Raw genomic sequence first — 24589 nt, forward strand, 5'->3', positions numbered from 1 at the left:
CAGTGCTTTATGTGGGAGTCCTCTACCCCTGTCATCAGGCATCAAAATGTGCAACAAACATTTACAACAGAAAAAAAAAAAAAAACATAAGCTGCAATGACTCTCTTTGTCTTTGTCTTAGAGAGTCTTTCTCTCTCTCTCTCTCTCTCACACACACACACACACATGCTCAGTGTAAGTACTGTAATCCTACTGTATGTGTACATTATATGCTAATGGTTATAATGGTATTTTAATGGAGACCATTGGCATTTCTGTGATGGTTTCTATTGGGCTTCTATTGTTTTGTTTTTAGCAGGGACACTTTACATAATCACTAATTTGTTAAATTGGTCTAAATACAATAAAAATAAATACACTTTTTAAACGTGCTTTTAAACGTGTCTGATGTTAAAAGTCATCACTCTGAGAGGAACTGAAATGTTGCTGACTAGATTCAAAGGCAAAACACTTGAGTCTGTATTGGAATATAGATGTTTATTGCTCATCCAGATTATGATTGTTCAGTAGAGGGCGCCATTTCTCTTTTTATAGGTGCTAAATAAATGAAAGGTTATCCACCTTTTTCTTGACGTAAAAATAGGTGCGGCCATTTGTAAATTCCATGGGTCTAGCTTCCAGTCTCATCGGTGTCCAGCTATTTTTAGCTGTAGCCTACAAAACAGTATTTTGCTGCTTGATATTGAAAATTAGTGTGTCTTATCATATTATTTTAATTTATTATCTTAATCATGAACACACTGGTTTGTAGTGCAAACAGTTTTAACGTTTACTGCACGTTGTTATTCTCCTCATTATTTACCTATATAGCGGTTAATGAACCGGAAGTCTCACCCTCAAAGGTGGATAGACAGATTCATGTGCGTCCCCTAATCAGTTGTGGTGATATTTAACAAATTGAATATAGTGACTGTTTGTCGTATATGTGCTTTTAAGTCTTGTGGTCAGTGTTTTTGAGATGCTTTTTCAAACTATTTTCTTACTGCTAAAAAAAAAAAAACACGTTAGAATAGCAGAATTAATAGTTTGATATATGTAGAAGTAATGTATAGATGATTATAATGTTTTTTTTTATAAGCGTTGGTGCTGGCTTTCATGAGTAGCCTGTTTAAAACCCATCCCGTTCCCTGCGTGCTGACGTCACTTACAGAAACTCTCGCGCGTGTGGCCTGCAGTTCGGACAGCGGTCAGATCATCTGATCATCAAACACCAGAAACTCTCACCATGGGAAACTGTCAAGTGAGTATTTCATTACATTTTTTATCTGCTAACGCGCACCTTGCATACGAGATGCGTCTACGTCAGAAAAAGATGTACTTCAACATTCTGCGTAGAGTTTGGTCTGGGACACGTCGCATAATCGATCAATTCACATCGGTTTACAAAAGGAAAGAAAATGAATATAGAGGGGAAAGAATAAAGACGGTTAAGATATCTCGCTGATCTGGGCTGCGTTTTCCGCTTCCAAGATGCTGTCGGCAAACGCTGCCCTTACATCGCGTGAACTCTGAATGTGATGCAGTAAATGCGTCTCATGTTTCTTTTCTGAGCTTTCCAGGATTGCCTTTATTGCTAAATCTTGAAAAACTTTGTTTTTTCACTTTTCGAATATGTATTACAGCTATTTAGATTATATATGATATTGTAAAGGGAAGTAACAGAATACCGTTATCTGAATGAGTCAGAGGAAGAGCTTTGGGAGGAGACTGGGACAAACTCAGTTTCATTTTGGCCTGTGAAGGGGCCTCCATCTAGGATTACAGTGTGTTTGGACAGGGCGCTTCCTCTGAGCATTCCTGAGCCGGGCTATTGTTCATATGGGGGAGACTGGGTGCTCCAGACAATAAACCTCTTTATTCACAAAAAGAGTGATGCTCAGTACAGATTTCACCGTTAAAAAAGAAAGGAAGAACTTTAAGTGTTTTATTAGTAGTACTGGCAGTAGTTGGAGTAGTACCGTATGTTGATGTCTTTGAATTCAAGTCAACATAAATTACTGGGGCCAGTTGTTCAAAAAGTTTAATCTGGATCAGAATGATCTGGAAACCCCATGTTTTGCTGTACAGGATCAACCCATCTTACTTTTGTGCCGGTTTTTCAAAGCAACATTGGATTGGATCACCCTGATCCAGATACACACTTTTTCAGATTTCCAAATCTGGATTACTAGTGCTCTATGGAGCCCCTAAAGGGACGTGGTGATGGAATAAATAAATAAAATAAAAAAATAAGAAGGGTAGAGGAAAAATATCCCAATGTTTGCATTCTAGTTTTGCATTGCATTGCATTGCTACTTCTGATTGGTCCATTTCTGATGATTGTGCCAATGTAGTTTACAATCAGTGATTAAAAAAAAAAAAACAACTTTAAATTAAATATAATATTTTTGTTTGATATTGACAACTGTTTGGGGATTTAGGGATGTGTTACAAATGTTGTATTTTTTGGACCAGTTTTAAAGTTTTATTACATTTTTGTTCTTGAAACCCACCCTTCTGCTGGGATCAGAATATTAGGTTTTTTTTTTTTTTTTTGGTTTTTTTTTTTTGGATCAAATGTTTCCCAATTATACTAAAATGTTTTCAACAACACAAACTGAGGATTTAATCCAGATCAAAACCAAGATTGGATTTTGTGATCTAATCCTAATTCAGAATCCTTTTCTTTCTTTCTTTTGAACAACCCATTTCCAAGATTTGATACAAACAGATGACCAAAATCCAATCAGATTACATTTAAACAACTGGCCCTTGGGTGTTACCATAAAATATTTGATCATGGGTTGTTTTGGGACCATTGCAACAGTAAAAAAAAAAAAATAAAAAGACTTTTAAATCTTTAAAATATGTAAGAAACAATTGGGCCTATTTTATGGAAGTATCTAGATTAAACCTCTCTGCTTATCAACCTATCAATACATTTTAGTAAACAGGCTTTAACTCATTTCAACTAATCATAACACAGCGGCAAGACATGCTTTCTAGAATTTTTCAGTAATTATAAACAGTGACATTTTAAATATTTGCTATAGCAGGAGTTGAAACATGACTTGTTATATTAAGTTCGATATTATGGTCAATATTTAATACAGTTAGCACATATAAATGTCCTCAACTAATAATAATGGCTGTTAGTGTTATTGCAAGGTCAAAAATTCACAACTGTTGAATGCTAAAACATGAATTTAGGCTTGTATTACTTAATTATGTAATTCAGTGTGAACAGGATCAAACATGATGAACATTGGAAATGATTCTCCTTGGTTTTATTTCACAGCCAACCGTTTTTCCTTATGACGACTTTGATGTAGTTGCTGACATAAAGGCCATCCGCAAAGCCTGCAAAGGTTTAGGTGAGATGCTTAAGTCAGTCTTACATTTTAATTAGTGTTCAATATGTTTATTAATTGAATATACCATACAATTACAGTTTTACATGCAGTTATAAATAGTATGCTATTTACTGGATATTTTCATCACTAGAGGATACATTTGTGGTCTTTCTTTTTAATTTTCAAGGAACTGATGAGAAAGCCATCATAGACATCCTAGCCAATCGAAGTGCATATCAGAGACTGGAGATCAAGCAAGCATACTTTGACAAATATGATGATGTGAGTATTCTGAAAACATCACAGACATAGTTTTTAAGAATAAAGAGCATGCATTCACATTTGTGTTTTCTCTGAAGGAACTGGTGGAGGTTTTGAAGAGTGAGCTGACTGGTAATTTTGAGAATGCCATTCTTGCCATGCTGGACCCTCCTCACGTGTTTGCAGTTAAAGAGCTCAGGAAGGCCATGAAGGGCGCTGGCACAGACGAGGATGTCCTGGTGGAGATTCTGTGCACTTCTACCAATGCTGTATGTCAGTTTGTTTTGAATGAAAAGGCTCTGCAAGTTCCTGTGTTTGTCACCATTCCCAAAGCTGGGGCAAATGTTTGTCCATGAAATTAGTCATTTACTACATTTTGTTTTCTAACAGGACATTGCCACTTACAAAGAAACCTACGCCCATGGTAAGAATGACTTAGCCAATATACTTTCAACAATGCCAAACTGAAAGATTCAACATAATGTATTTAAAGGAATAGTTCACCCAAAAATAAAAATTCTGTCATTAATTACTCACCCTCATGTCGTTCCAAACCTGTAAGACCTTCGTTCATCTTCGGAACACAAATAAAGATATTGTTGATGCATTCCGAGAACTCTCTGACCCTCCCACAGACAGCAAGGATCCTAACATGATCAAGGCTCAGAAACGATCAAAAAGAAATAAATAGTTAAAATAATCCATGTGACATCAGTGGTTCAACCGTAACTTTACGAAGCTACAAGAAGTCTCCTCCTTGACCGTAATAACAACTTTATTCAACAGTTCGTCTCCTCCGCGTCACCCTATAGCGCCATTTTGGAGAGTATCACATACGTAAACAACTTATGTACGTGGATATGTTGTTTACGTTCAGATCAAAGCGTAAGCGTATCTGCGTACATGCATTGCATACGTAGTTTACGTATGTGATACTCTCCAAAATAGCGCTATGGGGTGACGCGGAGGAGACAAAGTGTTGAATAAAGTTATTTTTATTTTCTTTGCGCACAAAAATTTTCTCGTAACTTTGTAAAGTCACGGCTGAACCACTGCTGTCACATGGCTTATTTTAACGATCTCCTTGCTACGTTTCTGAGCCTTGATCGTGTAAGGATCCTTGCTGTCTATGGGAGGGTCAGAGAGCTCTCAGAACTCATCAAAAATATTTTAATTTGTGTTCAGAAGATGAACGAATGTCTTACGGGTTTGGAACGACATGAGGGTGAGTAATTAATGACAGAATTTTCATTTTTGGGTGAACTATCCCTTTAAGTTTTTAGGTTGTCTCAACTACCGTAACTACCTTAAAAATTGTCCTAAGTAACACTTTTTATTTTGTCCATTTGAATTTATGCATGAAATGCAAAATGCCTATGGCTATCAAAATGAAGATCAATTTATTGCGTTACTAAATATAATATTCACCTTACTAAGCAAATATATCTGTGATATATTTTTTTTAATTAATTTATTTATTTTTACATTCAAACAATAAAAGCGTAGCATTGAGTTCAGCTATACACAAGTCATTTGAATTAGATTAATTGATTATAAGTTTTCACATGAGTGAGCTCAGTCAGTCGTGCTATAAAGACAGCACTCTTTGCTCATTTTCTCACGCTGCTCAGAGGACCTACGTCCACGTATACTGCTGAGTTTCAGGAGTGACAAACGCATATAATTACAGGAGTGAATTCGCTGATTTGTTCCATGAGTCACTCCTGAAATTGCTATGATTAACAGTGATAACAGTAGCAACGAACAGGACAAAACATCTGACAAGACTATGTCATAATAGATCTGTGCATTAAGTGTTGTAGTTTAAAATGCAGAACATCCCTTTCCGTGGGTCCTTTTTAAAGCTATGTTTAAAAGTATTCGACTTTTATATCTACAACTAATTAAAGGTATAATGCATTATTTAATAATTATTATTAGCATAATAATCCACTTATTTAATTTGTTTTGCATTTTCAAGTAGTTAACTAGTTGAAATAGTTAATTAACCCTTATAGGCTGTTGGGGTCTGGGCTTTTTATGTATGTATTTATTTATTTATTCATTTATTTTCTTCATCTAAATGCCATGAGACTTTGTGACTTTTCCTACACTTGCCATACTTCATGCTTCAGTGCAATAAAATGCTGTTATTAATCCTCTGAATGTAACATAAGTATTTGTATCAAGATTTGACCATATATTAGATTCATTATGGTTCATATAATTTGGTAAAGAGTCATAAGACAATATAATGGGAGAAAAAAAAATTTAGTAGGCTTATCTTGGGACCAGAATTCTGGAGTTCTCAGAAGTGAAAATCATCATAGTTGTGTAAACTTCTATAGAGGATAACAGGAATTACAATACATATTTTTATGTTCTCTTTGGCTCCAATAGAAAAATAAATCATGATAGCATTTCTATGACTTTACAAAAGGCAGAAAATTTTTTCAAGAGATTGATCACATTGGTCAGAAGAGAGAAGGATGTCAAATTTGTTAATAACTGTATATACAATGTTAACAATCGTGGAAACGTGTCATCACAGTCTGTGAAACAGGGCTCTTCTAGTCCAGTAAGCAACCACCTCGTAACCACTCAGAACATCTTAGCAACCACATAGCAACATCAGTTCCCTAACAGTTTATCTACTGCTTTATCAAATTAATCAAACTATGTTTGGTAAGCATCAACTGTATGTTGTTGTCTACAGTGCATGACAGGTATTTGGAGGCAGACATTGAAGCAGACACCAGTGGGGATGTTAGGAGACTGCTAACATTGCTTCTCGAGGTAAATCCGCTTAATTCTAAATCAAAATGGTTGCTTAGGTCTTACAAAATGACCACTCCGCAGTCCTGAGCGACGTAAAGCGCTCAGTGTTGGCCTGTGTTTAGTACCCCTCCCTCTTCATGCTGTCCCTATAGAGCACTGGAGCTTGGCAGTGCTTCAGATCCCCTTTCATTAGATAAGTAGAAGCAGGATTCAGTGACGTGACTCAGATTGGATTTCACTCTCTCGGTCAAGGGTGTACTAAGAGAAAATACTTTCTCTCTTGTAGGGCAACAGAGACGAGAGCTACGAGGTGGACGAAGTACTGGCAGAGCAAGATGCCGTCTCTCTGTTTGAAGTAGGACACATTCAACACAATCGCATTTAAATATCCATATGTGTAGCTTGATTTTAGCACACATCTGCAAACATACATTTGTGGACAATATCTAAAATGTGATTATTTCACTTACTTTAGACACATATATATATGTTACATATCCTTAGAGATTCATAGAATATTGAATTTTAAGGTGATTTTTTTTTTTTTTTTTTATATTTGATTATTGATTATATATACATACACACACACACACACACACACACCAGCAAGTTTTTAGACAGCAAGATTTTTTTATGTTTTTTAAAGGAATCCCCTCACCAAGCCTGCATTCATTTCATCCAAAATACAGCAAAAGCAGTAAAATTGTGAAATATTTTTACTATTTAAAATAACTGCTTTCTATTTGAATATATTTTAAAATGTAATTTATTCCTGTGATTTCAAAGCTGAATTTTAGCATCATTACTCCAGTCACACGATCCTTCAAAAATCATTCTAATATTCTGATTCGCTGCTAAAAAAAAAAAAAAAAAATTATTATTATTATTATGCTGAAAACAGCTGAGTAGAATTTTATTTTAGGTTTCTTTGATGAATAGAAAGTTCAGAAGAACAGCATTTATCTGAAATATAAATATTTTGTAACATTTATAAATGTCTTTATCATCTCTTTTTTTTTTTTGTTATCAACATTTTTATTTATTTTTTTATACATAACATCCAAAATAAAAATTAAAAAAAATTAAAAAATAAAAAATAAAAAAATAAAAAACAACAACAGACACATACTCAATATCTCAAAGTCCAATCAAAGGGAGGAAAGAGGAAAGGCAAGAAAACACAAAAGTCACTCCTTTATACAGTCACGTATATCAAAAGAAAGCACTGCCAAGCATCGATGGTAGAAGGCTTGGCCCCATTGATTCGTGCTGTTGTACATTCACAAGCCACTATGTGCAGGAGACTACGGATCCAATATGTTTTTCCACACATGTGCGGTGTAAACCAGTTTTGTATTATTGTCTTCTTCGCAGCTGTAAAACCAGCAAACATCATTCTCTTTTGCATTGAGGTTATACAGAGATCAGAATCATCATTAAGAAGACACAAACTTGGATTAACAGACCAATCCATTTGCAATAAGGATGATAAAACCAGGTTTACATGTGTCCATAGACTGAATTTATCATCTCTTTTGACCAAATTAAAGCATCCTTGCTAAATAAAATTATTAATTTCATAATTTAATAATAAATATAATCATTTAAATATACTGACTCCAAGCTTTTGAATGGTATGTAGTGTATAATGTTACAAAACCTTTTTATTTCAGATAAATGCTGATCTTTGGATCTTTCTATTCATCAAAGAATCCTGATAAAAATGTCCTCAACTGTTTTAAATATTTATAATAATAATCAGAAATGTTTCTTGAACAGCAAATCAGAATATTAGAATGATTTCTGAAGGATCATGTGACACTGAACACCGGAGTAATGATGCTGAAAATTTAGCTTTGATCACAGGAATAAATTACATTTTAAAATATATTTAAATAGAAAGCAGTTATTTTAAAAAAGTAAAAGTATTTCACAATATTACTGCTTTTGCTGTATTTTGGATAAAAAATAGAAAAAAAATGCAGAATTAAAAAATGCAGAAGATAATTATATAGAAAACATTAAAAATCTTACTGTCCAAAAACTTTTGACTGGAAGTTTATATACATATATTCAAATAATTGTTTTCTATTTTAATATATTTTAAGATGTATTTTATTCCTTTGTTGGAAAAGCTGAATTTTCAGCAAAATTACTCCAGTCTTTAGTGTCACATGATCCTTCAGAAATTATTCTGATTTGTTGATTTGCTGCTCAAGACACATTTCTTATTATTATCAATGTGCTGCTTCATATTTTTGTGGAAACCGTGATCATTTTTTTTACAGGATTTTTTAATGAACAGAAAGTTTAATAGATAGCATTTTAAACCGAAATCTGAAAAAAAAAAAAAAAAGTATTAATTTCTTAAAAATAAATAAATAAATAAAAACATATCACTGACCCCAGCATTCTGAATGGTAGTATGTGATATTTATTTACTATTATGTTATTATTCATACAACATTTGCATTTGCAAAGAACCCATGGTTCTTTGATGTCAGTTAATGGTCACATTACATTCGAGTAAACAATCAAAAACAAATAATAATAATTTTAATTTAATTTTTCAAATATAAAAATTAATACTGTTTTATAAATTTAATATAAAAATTCAAATATAAAAATTATACAAATATGTTCCAGTTTGGGAAACTCTGGTTTATCTAAACATAAAAATATGTTGAATGTACAAATACGTAAGTGAATGAGATCACCCTTTAGTCACACATCCAGTTCAGTTCTTGTTTATTAATAGATGTTTTAATTCTCTGTCAGGCTGGAGAGGGCTGCTTTGGCACAGATGAGTCAACTTTCAGCTTCATTCTGGCCACCAGGAACTACTTACAACTGCAGGTCACATTCAAAGCTTATGAAGCCGTAAGTTTGTTCTGTTCTTTGAGCTTAGGACAGTAACTTATGTATAATATGTTGTGTTAGTTCACATGTAACAGCTCTGGATTAATTTTAGATTGCATTTCACCTTGTTCTCTCCAACAGATTTCTGGAACAGAGATTTTGGATGCAATTGATAAGGAAACCTCTGGAACTCTGAAGGACTGCTACACTGCACTCGGTTTGTATTAAACACAGGCTTTGTCCAAAACAATTTTTTTTATTTTTTTTTGTAGTATGAACAACAAAGAAATTACATGACATCAAAGTAAAAACTATGGTGGTGCGGTGGTGTCTAGACCTTCTAGTGTCTCATTTTCATTTTCATTGAGACTAGTTCGCCCTCAGGCCATCCAAGATAAAGATTGATTTTTTTTTATTTTTTTTCATTAGTACAGATTTGTTCACCAATGGATCATATGTGGTGAATGGGTGCCGTCAGAATGATAGTCCAAACGGCTGATAAAAACATCACAATAATCCACAAGTAATCCACACCTCTCCAATCCATCAGTTAACGTCTTGTGAAGTGAAAAGCTGCGTGTTTGTAAGAAACAAATACATCATTAAGGCGTTTTAACTTAAAACCGTCGCTTTAGGCATAAAATACCAATCCATCATCCAATTCCTACAGTGAAATACTCCATCAAACAACATATCTGTTTAGAAATGTTTTGGATTTGGAAGTTGTTGCTTGTAAACAGTGCTTGATCTGTGCGTACTGTATTTTCTTCCTGATTCAGACGAGAGAACTTTTTCACTGGAGGAAGTAATATTATGGATAGAGGACTCATATTTTAACCAGAATCAATAGTTTAAAGCTAAAAGCATCTTGATGGATTTGTTTATTATAAACACACAGCTTTTCACTTCACAAGACGTTAATTGATGGATTGAAGTTGTATGGATTACTTTTGTATTATGGTGATATTTTTTTTTTATCAGCTGTTTGGACTCCCATATTGACGGCACCCATTCACTGCACAGGATCCATTGGTGAGCAAGTGATGCAATGATAAATTCCTTTAATCTGTTGATGAAGAGTCAAACTCATCTACGTCTTGAATGGCCCAATTTTCAGCATATTTTCATTTTTGGGTGAACTATTCCTTCAATTACTGTATACAAACACAGATTGGGTGCATTGTGAACAATACTGGACTAATTTCAATATTAGAGGTCCCAGTTTTGATTATTTGTGTAATAATGCTACAGTACTCACTAACACTTCCCATCTAACCCATAGTGAGGTGTGCTAAGAACCCTCAGCTATACTTTGCCCGGAAGCTGAATGCCGCAATGAAAGGTGCCGGAACTGATGAAGACACTCTCATCCGCATCATTGTGTGTCGCTCTGAGGTATAATACCACTTATCTTATCAAATCATCTTTCAAAAAATAAAATATTAATAATAAAAATATTAATATGACCACATACTGTACTTTTGAATGGTAGTGTACTTTTGGTTCAGTTGTCAAATAGGAAATGAAAGGTCGGACGCATTGCATCGTGGGATATTACACACGATGCAAATGTAGCAGGTCCCTCCATAGACACTGATATTTAGCATGAAGTATGTTGTTGTATACTGCATGAAGAATACTGTTCTGTTATTACACACAGTTTAGATTAGACAGTCTTGTAATGGGCACTCTTCTGTTTGAATAGATTGATCTGGAGACCATTAAAGACATGTACCTGGAGAAATATGATGTGTCTCTAAAAGAAGCCATCAGTTCGGAATGCGGCGGAGATTTCAAGCGCCTCCTGCTGGCCATCCTTCACTAAGAGAAACACAATCCGAGTGCTTACCATGGACCAAGGAGGTTTTGATTATAGTCACAATCAAGGCAAACTAACATGACTTATTTTCTGTCCTGTTGTCTATAAAAAATTTTTTTATAAACCTTAGTTTAAAGCGGCAAATCAGTAGCGCAACCTTCAAGTACAATATGTTTAATATGAATGTTTTATTACACTGTGCAAATATGTATTTCGTACATATTATGAAGATGCATAGCACCACTCAAAAGTCTCATGAACAGCTGTTCACACAAACAGAAACATGCATTTGTGTCCAGTTTCTGTGACATTTCTTGTTTTTGAGGCATAATTGGCCAGTTGAATTTGTTTAAGTGGAGTCTTGTGGTTTCCAGGATTATAAGATAACATAATGTAACGATGATGATTAGAAGTCGAGAAGTTAGAGTTACATAAATATTACAAAACCAGCATTAAAATTTTCTGTTGTGATACGCCAGTATTTTTCCAAACTAAAACCCTCAGTTTTACTGTTTGAAAATGTGCATGACAATGTGAATTCTGAATATTTATGTGAATGACTTCGTGAAGCATAAATGCTAAAATTACAATGTAACATTTACGGTCTGCGAAACAATTGCCTATTTATGAGACTTCTGCGGCTAATTTGTCAACTTGTGGTAAAATGTCTGAATTATTAAAGCAATGGTTTTTACTCGCCCAATCAATATATGTTGTTGTAACTAACACAATACTAAAGTATTTATATTATTTACATGGAATAATTTTAATATAACTTGCAGTATATTTTAATATATCTGCAACACAAGAATACAGGCAGAGTTCTGCTGTCCTCCCAAAAATGTATTTTATCAGATTAATATGAAGAATGTTCACTGTATTGTGTAGGCCCATGCGTAGTTAGTATAAATGAATTGCAGGACTTAGTATTTGAAAAAAAATTAGTAACGTAAATTGAAACGTAGTTTGAATAAACATGAGATGGAATCTGGAGTAGTATGTTCTGTATTAATACAATTGTATTTCCCTAAAGTAATTAACTGAATAAAATAAAGCAGTTCAAAGTTCCTGGATAACAAGCATTATTATTGTGACATTTTTTCTCTTTATTCATTAATTAAATGGATAGGTTTTTTGTTCTGTAAATTTTCTGTAGCTTGTTTCTAATTGTAAGTCAGTTACCAAAGTTATAATTATCCAAATAGCAAAATGAAATACAAAAAAGTATTAAGTTGATATTGGCTTTCTGAGACGTTCTGTTAGAAGTATTTTCAATTAGGGTTATTGGCTGTAAGATTATATATATATATATATATTAGTATATTATTATTATTATTATTATTTTTTTTTTTAAATGCATAATATGATCCCTCAAAAATATTTATTTGAGAAAAGTCATAAAAATAAAAGGAAGACTATTGAAAATTAGATACTAAAAAGCAATGGACAAAATAAATAATTTAATAAAATAAAATAAACCGAGTGAACATTGGTAAAGCTTTTAGCTTGGGGCAAGTCAGTGGTTTCTTCCAAGGGGACATAAATATTACATATTTAAGCATGTTTTAGAATAATGCAAAACAAGCACTGAAATAAGGTTAAAAAATAAATAAAAATCTTATTGTAATTCACATTTCGACATTTCTTCTTTGGAAAAGAAATATCATGGACATTTATTTAATTTAATTTTTTTTTAATACAGTGGTTTTTATGTAAAATACATTTTCTAGATATGCCAAGCTATAAATTATTAGCAATAAATATATTTCTAATAAATTATTAGTAATACATTTATTTATATTTAAACTAAAAAAAAAAAAAAAAAAGAGTTGGATTCCTGAGGAATATTTACCTCTTAATATTTCTATAATTCTGAAGCTTAATAATTATTTGAGTTATTTCTTTTAACTCTTGTTTCTGTAAACTTTTTAAAAAAAAAGTATTAAAAAACTTTCTCATTGCAGCAGATCAAAACAGCACCGTTTAAAAACACGTATAGGAAATTCAGAAGCAAGCAACCCAGCACAAACTTTTTTTTATTAATCTTTATTTGTTTTTGCACGAATATGATAACATATCAGTGATAAAGTACCAATGCTGTGTTAGCTAAAAATCTAATAAAAGGGCATTTGCATAAACCTGAAGACATTTCAATCGTATAATGAAGTCGATTCTTATTGCGCAGTAAACGGTAGGTGGCGGTATGTTTCTGTGGCGCTCCATCCTCTAGTATCTCAAAGAAGAAGAACAACAAAGAAATCCTGTAAACACTCGTGGATGTATGTACAGGTCAGCAAGTCGCATCATATAATTGTTCATTTTAGCTTTGCTCAGAAAGGTTAGCATGTATGTCATGTGCCACGAACATTTATGACATTGAAAGAAAGCAGAAGAAAACAGTCTAACAAACGGATTTTGTTCCCATGAATACAATGTTTGACCTAAAGTGCGAAAGCTCTTCAGGTGAAGAGGAAGAGACGGAGGGAGGAGAGTCCAGTTTAACAGCACAGATATCCAGATGTGCGAATGTATCCTCAGCGGATTTAGACGAATTAGAACACAACCGGAACGAATCTAGTACTGTAAAGCAAACTGTATGGGCTGTGAACTGTTTTAAAGCCTGGTTACGTGAAAAGCAGCTGACGATCGACTTTAAAACCGTCGAGAAGTCGGATCTAAACCCGGTGCTGCGCGAGTTTTATGGCTCTATTCGGACGAGCAAAGGCGAGTTGTACGGCATCAGCAGCTACGTCGGGCTTCGTGCTGGATTGAATCGGTTCATCAATGAACCTCCCCTCAACCGTGTGTGGAATCTGATGCAGGACACCGAGTTCAGGGCCGCCAATAATGTTTTCAAAGGCGTCGTTAAGCAGATCCGACGCTCAGGTAGAGATATAACAGCACATTACCCCCCGATTTCACCTGAGGACCAGCACCTACTGAAGCATTCTCCTGCACTGGACCCTGGCAACCCGAAAGGCTTATTAAATAAGGTCTGGTACGATATCCAGTTACATTTCGGACTCAGGGGTAAGGAGGGCAACCGACACCTGCAGCCAGACGCGTTTGCTCTGAACCGAGACCAAAGCGGATTCAAATACTTCACGATGACATTACACGAGGACACGAAAAACATGCAGGAAAAGGACAAGAAAAACCGCAGGGCTATGTATGAAGAGCCCGGCAATCCGCTGTGCCCAGTCGCATCTCTGGAGAAATATCTGAGCAAGATTCCCGCCGACGCAAAAGCGCTGTATCTGCAGCCCAAAAGGATGTATGTGATCACCGATGAGATGTGGTATACTCCACTTCCATTGGGAGTCAATTATCTGTCCCAAATGCTGCCCAAAATATGCAAAGAGGCCGGCACGAGAACGATATACACTAACCACAGTCTGAGGCTCACTGCGATTCAAAGACTGACTGAGTCGAGGGAGATCATGGCGGTGTGTGTGAGGTATGTTTAGCCTGAAAACAATGCACAACGTTCAGAATATAAACCTCTCCAGACACTCCGAACACTGTCACCAAATTTGTATCCATAAAAAATTAGTTTCTGGCATAGAATGCTTATTTTTCATATAACAGCACTGGGTCTGGAACGTCTCGCTCTGCTTGTCTATTGTTTCTAGGCAACACAGTCACAACAAACGTTTTTATCACCTTATTGAAGCTTGTACGTATTTTTCTAAGCTAGTTTTACTTGAAAGGCAAAGATAAACAAAATAAAGGACTTCCTTAAAGAAATTATTCGACATTAAAAATGATAGTTCACTCAGAAATGAATATTCTGTTATCATTTACTCATCTTGTTGTTCTTCAGTGGGACACAAAAGATTATATTTTGAAACGGTATTGTTTTGGACCCCATTGACTTTGATTGTATGGACAGCAGTTAAAACATTCTTCAAAATATCTGTTTTTGTGTTCCACAGAAGAAAGTCAAAGTAACTGATGACAGAACTTTCATTTTTGGGTGAACTATTTCTTTAAATAGGCTACCTGTTTATAAAACTGTCATTTAAAAATAATATGGGGCACAAAAAAGGGTCTTTTTTTTTTAATTGAGAGTTATACATCACATGAAAGCTGAATAAATAAGATTTCCATTGATGTATGGTTTGGAATCTGGAATCTGAGAGTGCAGAAAAATCAAAATATTGAGAAAATCGCCCTTAAAGTTGTCCAAATGAAGTTCTTAGCAATGCATATTACTAATCAAAAATTAAGTTTTGATATTTTTAAGGTAGGAAATTTACATAATATCTTAATATCCTAATGATGTTTTGCATAAAAGAAAAATCAATACTTTTGACCCTTACCGTGTATTGTTGGCTATTGCTACAAATATACCCGTGCGACATATATGACTGGTTTTGTGGTCCAGGGTCACATATCACATTGACAATTGTGCTGGTGTACTAGATTGTGATAACAGAGTATCTTGTGAAAACTCTGTTTTTAAATGATTTTTGCAAAGTAAAAACATGACCTAGTAAAGCGCTCTTTATTAGCAGTGGCTAATACCCATTCTCCAGATGTACCAAATATAAGCGTTTTAGTTTTGTTGTTATAATGGAGCTGTACTGCTCATAACTCAGGCAAAATCACATGATTTATCCACTTATATACTCTGATCCAAATGCAGTAAATACAGACAGTGAAACTATCCAGTGCTGTTATACCAAATATTAGCACTCTTGGAAGTAGTAATTAAGTCATGTTTAAATATCATTAAGATAATAAATATGAAAAGTGCAATTATGATAGTGTTCTCTTGCAGTGTTCCAGTTGAGATTAACACTCAGTGGCAGCAGCAGCAGCCGGAATCCACTCCATACTCCCCCAGCAGTGAACTGGACTCCAGCTCTGCCAGACAGGAGAGTCCCGTGAGCAGCCACAGTTGGGTGAAACAGGAACCAGAGCCTGAAGCCATCCAGTGGGAAAATAAGAACTCCGAGGCTGCCATTGATTTTGAGAAGGACAAAAATCTGAACAGTGCTGTCACTAGTACGGTATTGTTTCTTTTCCTGAGAATCAGTGAGCTCATTAGGGTCTCCATATTTCACTGATGAGATATACATTTCTCTTTCTCAGCAGCGGTACCTTCGATGGAGGGTTTACCCAGCAGTGTTATGCTGACCATCACCAAACTTCAGTGCCTACTGGAGAGCAAACAGGAGAGGATTGAAGCTCTGGAGAGACAGGTGCAGGACCTACAGGAGGATCGCAGGTTCCTCCGCTCACAGATCGAGAACCTCACTGGTGCTCGCTTGGTTTCAGTGCCTGAAGGTGTGGTGGAAAAACATCTGAACACCTGTATTGTTGAATGAGATCTGTATTATAATGAATTTTAGAATTACCTTTTGCAGTAAAACTTTATTTATTAATTATTATTCTTTCTTTGAATCTTCAAAATGTTAATATAATATTTTCATTATGAAAATTTAAAAAGTGAAGTGTTGCAAAAATGTAGTGAAAATTTTGTTAATAGAACTATACACAATTTCTCATTTTTGCAAAAAAAATAAAAATAAAAAAAATAAAAGGTAAATAAAAACTAAAGGTTGCATGACAGTATATAGATTAATTTAAAGAATAGTTGTGCTAATTGGGATTTTAATTGATTTTTTCATTCCATGTTTTAAAGTATTGTTAGCTGAAATGATGAACTAATGAATTTTGTAGTTGATGCGCTATTTCCTGTTACAATGATACTTGCTCATGTGCTCTTGTTTACTATTATTCTCTGTTGCTGCAGCGAGCACATCAGTGTTCTCTCAGTCCAGGTCAAGGAAAAGGCGGCGTAAAAGCTCGTCCAGTTCATATGTTGAAGATGAGAGCATTACTGATGAATCTTCATCTGAAGAGTCCAGCAGCGTCAGAAAAAAAAGACGCCATAAGAAGAAAGGAAAGAGAGGTACATGACAAGTAGCACTTTAACATTAGCAGTTTTGTATCTGGATTGTTCATAAATTTGCCTTACCTTTACAAGATCTCTTGTAAAACGTAATACACTTTATCATACATTTAAAAAGAATACCTGTAAAACCTAATATCCTTTAAAAGAGTATAACGAAGTGCAGTGTTGGGCAGTAGTGTTAGCGCTACAAGTAGTGACGCTACTAGTTTAACTACATTTCTCAGTAGCGTCACTGCTTTCTGAATCAAATAGCTTTTCGGTAGTTAAGCTCTTTTTTTGATCAAGTAGCGCGGTAGCATCAACCAAAGCTAACGTTACATTTTCCAAAGAAAGCATTCTGAAACTCGAGCTCAAATCAGAAATATAACAGCTACGGATCACTGATCCTGGATCAGTAAAAGTGACGCCACAGACACTAAAGCTCGTAACGCCATTGGCTCCTCAAACTGTCAGTCAAACCTCATTATTCCTCCCGCCTCTCACATCAATGAAGTGTGGCGCACGTTTTGGAGCATCTCAGCTTGCAGTCTGAAGGTAAATAAAGAACTGTTGATTGAATAAGTACAGCGGTTTCTTTACTCAAACACTATTTATAAAGGCTAATGTTTTTTTTTTTTTTTGAGGAGCGGAGAAGAGTTTCTCTAGCATTTGTTGTCAAGTCACAGCCAAATAGCTCGTGTGAAGCGCTGAATCTTTCATAATATGATACTTTGGCCAAATAACAGAAAAAAACTGAACGCCCACATAATGACAGAAAACTGGGGAAAACGGGACACGAGTCAGGAAAAAATAAATAAAATAAATAAAAACATTCGCTGGTCAAAAGCTTCGTATTTGAACTTGATTTTTATGAAATGTTTATATTAATATCTAATGACACATGCAACAATGCAAATAAACATAGCCTATCTGTAGTCCTAAACATCTATATGGTGTACAATACGATTTCATTAAAATACATTTGTTACAGTATTTATTAATCTTTGTTAATGTTAGTTAATGAAAATACAGTCGTTCATTGGTAGTTCATGTTAGTTCACAGTGCATTAACAAACAACTTTTGTTTTGTTGAAATTAACATTAAGATAAATTCTGCAGAAGTATTGTTCATTCTTAGTTCATGTTAACTACACTAGTTAACTATTGAACCTTATTGTGAAGCGTTACCATTTATATAAATTTATCTGTATACAATAAAGCCACAATAACAACTACCAATAGGAGGTTTCCGGCTGACAGCAACAATTTATTTTGCCTATGTCACAATTTGAGGTCAATCCGGCCCTGTATTTGATACTGATTATGTTGCCAAATTGGTTTGGAACAGCTGTTGAATAAACAATTAATCTGAACTAATATGTCTATCTGCTTGACTGACAGTTTTATTGATCACTGAGAGAGCATTGACTTGGTATGATGTTGGTTCAATAGAATTTTTTTTTTTTTTTTTTTAAATAGCTTGGATGTAGTAAACTACTTTTGCCAAGTTGCCGTAGCTTAGCTTGCTACATTTCCCAGGGCTGTAGCTTTAGTGTAGTTAAGCTTCATTTAATGAGGAGTAACTGTTAGCTTAGCTCACTACATTTTCCAACACTGCTTGCCCAACACTGAATGTAATGTTTTTGGACACTGAAATTAAATGAAAATGTGTTATGTTAAGTTTATATGAAATACAATTATTTGAACTTATATATATATTTATATATATATATACACAGGTGCTGGTCATATAATTAGAATATCATCAAAAAGTTGATTTATTTCACTAATTCCATTCAAAAAGTGAAACTTGTATATTATATTCATTCATTACACACAGACTGATATATTTCAAATGTTTATTTCTTTTAATTTTGATGATTAGAGCTTACAGCTGATGAAAGTCAAAAATCAGTATCTCAAAATATTAGAATATTACTTAAGACCAATACAAAGAAAGGATTTTTAGAAATCTTGGCCAACTGAAAAGTATGAAAATGAAAAGTATGAGCATGTACAGCATTCAATACTTAGTTGGGGCTCCTTTTGCCTGAATTACTGCAGCAATGCGGCGTGGCATGGAGTCGATCAGTCTGTGGCACTGCTCAGGTGTTATGAGAGCCCAGGTTGCTCTGATAGTGGCCTTCAGCTCATCTGCATTGTTGGGTCTGGTGTCTCTCATCTTCCTCTTGACAATACCCCACAGATTCTCTATGGGGTTCAGGTCAGGCGAGTTTGCTGGCCAATCAAGCACAGTAACACTATGGTCATTGAACCAGCTTTTGGTGCCTTTGGCAGTGTGGGCAGGTGCCAAGTCCTGCTGGAAAATGAAATCAGCATCTCCATAAAGCTTGTCAACAGAAGGAAGCATGAAGTGCTCTAAAATTTCCTGGTAGATGGCTGCGTTGACTGTGGACATCAGAAAACACAGTGGACCAACACCAGCAGATGACATGGCAGCCCAAATCATCACTGACTGTGGAAACTTCACACTGGACTTCAAGCAACATGGATTATGTGCCTCTCCACTCTTCCTCCAGACTCTGGAACCTTGATTTCCAAATGAAATGTAAAATTTACTTTCATCAGAAAAGAGGACTTTGGACCACTGAGCAACAGTCCAGTTCTTTTTCTCCACAGCCCAGTTAAGATGCTTCTGACGTTGTCTCTGGTTCAGAAGTGGCTTGGTAGCCCTTTTCCTGAAGACGTCTGAATGTGGTGACTCTTGATGCACTGACTCCAGCTTCAGTTCTCTCCTTGTGAAGCTCTCACAAGTGTTTGAATCGGCTTTGCTTGACTGTATTCTCCAGCTTGCGGTCATCCCTGTTGCTTGTAGGGGTGTCCCCGAATAGTCGACGATTCGATGCTTCGATTCGAGGAGCCTGATTCGACTCCCAATCTCACAGTCGAATATTTGCGGGGTGTTATGATCATGCCATTTTGGCTATATGGGGGTGCTCAAATGTCTGATTTCACACAGAACTACGGTTTTCTCCCAATAAGTTAATATACAGTCTATTATGATAATGCTGTAAATTAGAATCTGAAAAGAAAAAAAGCTTTAAATAAATATTTTAACGTGCGTGAATAAATCCAACCACCCCTATAAATTTAAGTTTCACTTTCCATAATCCGTGACCGACAGAGGAGCATCTTGGCGGCAAGGATTTAAAACTTTAACAAGACTCAAACTGACGCAGAGTGAAAGACTGGATTTTCTTTCGATCAGGTAGGATACAAGTGATTTCAAAACATTTCAGCCGGTTTATATATATCGTGTATATATTATTTATCTCGTATAAGATGCATTTGGTTGAGTCGCTGCAGTAAAGCGCTTTATTAGTATCTCTTCAGTGCGCAGCGTGAGCAGGACAAACAACTATGCAGAATAGTAATAACTATGACTGGGACTGTCATATACACATAACATTATAATGAGAACACTGTTATAATAAAACGCTGTGCATTTTTAGAGTTTAGTTCCCGTGTCTCTGCACGTTGTTGCGTCAAGAACGCGTCCACAAAAGGAGTTCAGAGCCGCGCAGACATGCATCGGGGCGTTTTGTGCATGTAGCCTATAAGTTGTTATATTAACATTATTATATAATTATGTTGTATAAATAATGAAGCGTTTTTTATATGAGATAAATGAGTTAAATCCCATTGATTTAAAAACCTTCTATCAAATGATTAATTCTACTGGTCATTCAGCGCGCGCAGCTCAAAACAGAAATGCAGAATATTAATAACTGTCATATACATAACGTTATAATGAGAGCACTATTGTAAAAAATGTTGTTAATTCTTAGGGTTTCCCTGACGTTTAATGTTAACTATCTTTTAATCAAAACATAAAACATTATTCACTTCGTTTGTATCTGCGAGGCGTCCATTACACATTTTCCCTGTGTGTTAATGTCAGTATTGATGACTGTGGAATGTCTGACTTGACTCTTGGTAATGTATTTTGCCCCGCCCCCAAACATATGATTCGACTATCAGTCGACTATCGGCAAGATTCTAAAATTCCAATTCGATTATGAAAATCCTTAGTCGGGGACACACCTAGTTGCTTGTGCACCTTTTCCTACCCAAATTCTTCCTTCAAGTCAACTTTGCATTTAATATGCTTTGATACAGCACTCTGTAAACAGCCACACCTTTCAGTAATGACCTTCTGTGACTTACCCTCTTTGTGGAGGGTGTCAATGTTCGTCTTCTGGATCATTGCCAAGTCAGCAGTCTTCCCCATTATTGTGGTTTCAAAGAACAAGAGATACCCAGAATTTATACTGTAGGGATGGTCATTTATTCAAACTCAAACGTAAATATTCTAATATTTTGAGATACTGATTTTTGACTTTCATGAGCTGTAAGCTCTAATCATCAAAATTAAAAATAATAAACATTTGAAATACATCAGTCTGTGTGTAATGAATTAATATAATATACAAGTTTCACTTTTTGAATGGAATTAGTGAAATAAATCAACTTTTTGATGATATTCTAATTATATGACCAGCACCTGTATATATATTTTTTATTTTTACTTTTTATTTTTTATTGACCCACTTAAAGGGATAGTTCACCCAAAAATGAAAATTGTCATTACTTACTTATCCTCATGTTGTTCCAAATCCTGTAAGTTCATCCTCCGAACACAAATTAAAATATTTTTTATGAAATCTGAGACAGTTCTGTCCCTTCATAGACAGTAAGAGAACTACCACAGTCAAGGCACAGAAAGTTATCTTGCTGTCTATAGAGGATCAGAAAGCTCTTGGATTTCATCAAAGATAACTTAATTTGTGTTCCGAAGATGCACGAAGGTCTTACAGGTTTGGAACGACATGAGGGTGAGTAATTAATGACAGAATTTTAATTTGAGGGTGAACTATCCCTTTAAGTACATCTTTATATGTAATTTCATAGTTACTGTTGTCTTGAAATATGGTTAAATTGCACTGAAATTGTAACAGTAAATTGTACTGACAAGCCATTATGGTAAACTAAAACATACTTTAATGTAATTTCTATTGAAAAATGTATGTCATGTAGTTAAACATATTTGTAATAACACATTTATAATGATGAAGTTGCAATCTAGGGCGTCTAAAATATGTGACCCTGGACCACAAAACCAGTCTTAAGTCGCTGGGGTATATTTGTAGCAATAGCCGAAAGTACATTGTATGGGTCAAAATTATCGATTTTTCTTTTATGCCAAAAATCATTAGGATATTAAGTAAAGATTATGTTCCATGAAGATATTTTGTATATTTCTTACCATAAATATATCAAAACTTCATTTTTGATTAGTAATATGCATTGCTAAGAACTTCATTTGGACAACTTTAAAGGTGATTTTCTCAATATTTTGATTTCTTTTGCACCCTCAGATTCCAGATTTTCAAATAGTTGTATCTCGGGCAAATATTGTCTGATCCTAACAAACCATACATCAATGGAAAGCTTATTTATTCAGCTTTCAGATGATATTTAAATCTCAATTTCGAAAAATTTACACTTAAGACTGGTTTTGTGGTCCAGGGTCACACATACATACACACACATACACACACACACACACACATATATATATATATATATATATATATATATATATATAGCTTAAATTAAAACGGCCAAATTTGAAATTGATTTTTGCATTTCAATCTCTTCCCAACAGGGTGTGTTCCTCATTGTGACTAGGTCTCGATCAGCCTTTATCAAGAAGAAGAGCATGAATACGGCTTTCTGCCCAAGTGCGTCACTGAAGTTCACAGGGCCCGGGACAGTTTTTTACGAGCGAGCGTCCGTATGCCCAGGAGCACAGTAGCCTATACCATAAAGGACCTAATTTGGGCCCTCTATCATGGCCGATCATGGCACGCTCCTGGTTGAACCCTCCCTGACAACATCCCCAACATGGCCCTCATAGCAGAACTGCACCAGGCTGCTAACAAATCTGTTTGTCTGGTGGGTTTGATCAGGCCTTGCGGCATAAGTCAGCTACGCCCAGAAGTGTGTTCCCTCTCCACAGCAGAGCAGTTCAGTTTGTAATTCAACAACCCAGAAAAGATTAATCATATCTGAGCCTTGCTTAGGTGGGGTTTTGATTTCTGAGTACATATGAGTGTGGTCATTTTGTTGCTTTAATAACGTAAGTTGGTAATTACAATTTTTCAAATGTAAACTTACGTTCTTATACTCATGTAAACAATGATTTTCATTTGAAAACTGCTATTCTGAAAACCATCAGTAAAACCCTAACACCCTGATGAAGTCTTCCGGGTTGACCTACCAATTGATATCACAACTGAACAGCCTTGCGTACAGGATGGAGCAGATGAGATCCAGAGAGCTGGCCTAGCACTGCTATAAAAACAAGAGCATTCTCCATGACTGAACACTAGAGGTCGCTCTAATACCATCGTTGAGTGAAAATGGTGCTGGAAGGAAATAAAGTAGTGAGTGACATTTGAAATGTGTTGATGCATATCATATATCTGTTTACTCTCACTAGTTTTATTACTGTGTACTGTCTGTACTTCTCTTTGAAGTTTTAAGCGGTTTGTGTAATAAATACACAGATCACTTAAGAGCTATTTTACCTTACATTACATTCTTAAGTTGCACATATTGTTGCGTGCAGTAGCTGGAACAGACCATTCAGTCCACTCACGAAGCATAGATAGGGCTTGTATGTTTGAGATGATCATTTTATGTGTTTGTTTACAGAAATCTCTACCAAGGTTATATTGTCACAAAATGTCACCGTGTTCCTTTATGTCAGGGTTCTTCATATCTGGCCCCTCAAGTTCCACCGTCCTATAGCGTTTAGCTTCAACCTGAATCAAATACCCCCGAACAAGCCGATCCAGAGGTCTTTACAGGCTGGTGAGTTGGATCAGGGTTGGAGCTGAACTCTGCTGGACCGTGGCCCTCAAGAGCCAGAGTTCAAGAACACTGCTTGTGGTTTTTATGTTTGAAACATTTGTTTTCATCCTTCATTTGTTTCATTAGTTTTTAAAATGTTTAAAAATGCCTGTCTGCCAAGTTATTTAACAATTAAAGGTGCTGCAAGAGATTTTAGCTATTTTTCTAACAGAAAACATGCTCTCTAAACCAAGGTCTTCAACCATCTATCTATCTATCGGTTCTCGGTTGAGCGGTTGACTCGAGGACCGTACTGACTCAGTCCTATTCGTGAAGGAAGCGTTCAGTCCAGTTGTGAACCAGTTTAGCTAATTATTTGAGTAGAACCGACAAAAAAAAGTCTAGTTGGTGTAACCGTGCTTAAATGATAACTAAAACGTGTGTGTGTGTGTGTGTGTGTGTGTGTGTATATATATATATATATATATATATATATATATATATATATATATATATATATATATATATATTATAATTTTCTTTTCTGTTAAGCAGTTTGGCGTAATATTTATTATAATTTCTTTGAAACAAGTAGTGAAGCTGTTCTGTGTGGTGTAACCAGAGCCCCTCCCACGTATCTGGTGTAACCGACGTGTAGGAAGGCGTGCTGCTGTCATGTGACCGTGAAACAGGAAATGGTGTCTCAGAGACGAACCCTTCAAATCCTCATGGCTGTGTGTCAAGGTTAGTATGTATTTC

At 35.2% G+C, this 24589-nt stretch overlaps 2 protein-coding genes across 7 annotated transcripts; both read left to right on the top strand.

Annotated features, from left to right (window-relative positions):
- The first annotated feature begins 1066 nt into the window (after window positions 1–1066).
- On the top strand, window positions 1067–12128 carry anxa13 (annexin A13). Its single transcript, XM_058765299.1, has 11 exons — window positions 1067–1240; window positions 3278–3353; window positions 3520–3614; window positions 3692–3862; window positions 3984–4017; window positions 6310–6389; window positions 6658–6726; window positions 9150–9251; window positions 9372–9447; window positions 10513–10625; window positions 10936–12128. Exons 1-11 carry the CDS (start codon window positions 1226–1228, stop codon window positions 11053–11055), a joined length of 951 nt encoding a protein of 316 aa, XP_058621282.1. The 5' UTR covers window positions 1067–1225; the 3' UTR covers window positions 11056–12128.
- An 870-nt stretch (window positions 12129–12998) lies between these two features.
- zgc:174877 (uncharacterized protein LOC570025 homolog) lies at window positions 12999–24573 on the top strand. 6 transcript variants are annotated; one of them, XR_009269057.1, is made up of 6 exons: window positions 13005–14506; window positions 15833–16059; window positions 16147–16341; window positions 16811–16969; window positions 22641–23421; window positions 24423–24573. XR_009269057.1 is itself a non-coding variant. In XM_058765297.1 (5 exons), exons 1-5 carry the CDS (start codon window positions 13473–13475, stop codon window positions 22661–22663), a joined length of 1635 nt encoding a protein of 544 aa, XP_058621280.1. In that variant the 5' UTR covers window positions 13001–13472; the 3' UTR covers window positions 22664–24291. The 6 variants fall into 6 exon arrangements, 3 of the variants coding, with proteins under 3 accessions (XP_058621281.1, XP_058621280.1, XP_058621279.1); XR_009269058.1 differs by having other exon boundaries at window positions 24426–24573; XR_009269059.1 differs by having other exon boundaries at window positions 24453–24565.
- The last annotated feature ends 16 nt before the right edge of the window (window positions 24574–24589 follow it).

This window comes from Onychostoma macrolepis, chromosome 24 (assembly GCF_012432095.1).
Source record: "Onychostoma macrolepis isolate SWU-2019 chromosome 24, ASM1243209v1, whole genome shotgun sequence".
In the NCBI taxonomy this organism is placed as follows: domain Eukaryota; kingdom Metazoa; phylum Chordata; class Actinopteri; order Cypriniformes; family Cyprinidae; genus Onychostoma; species Onychostoma macrolepis.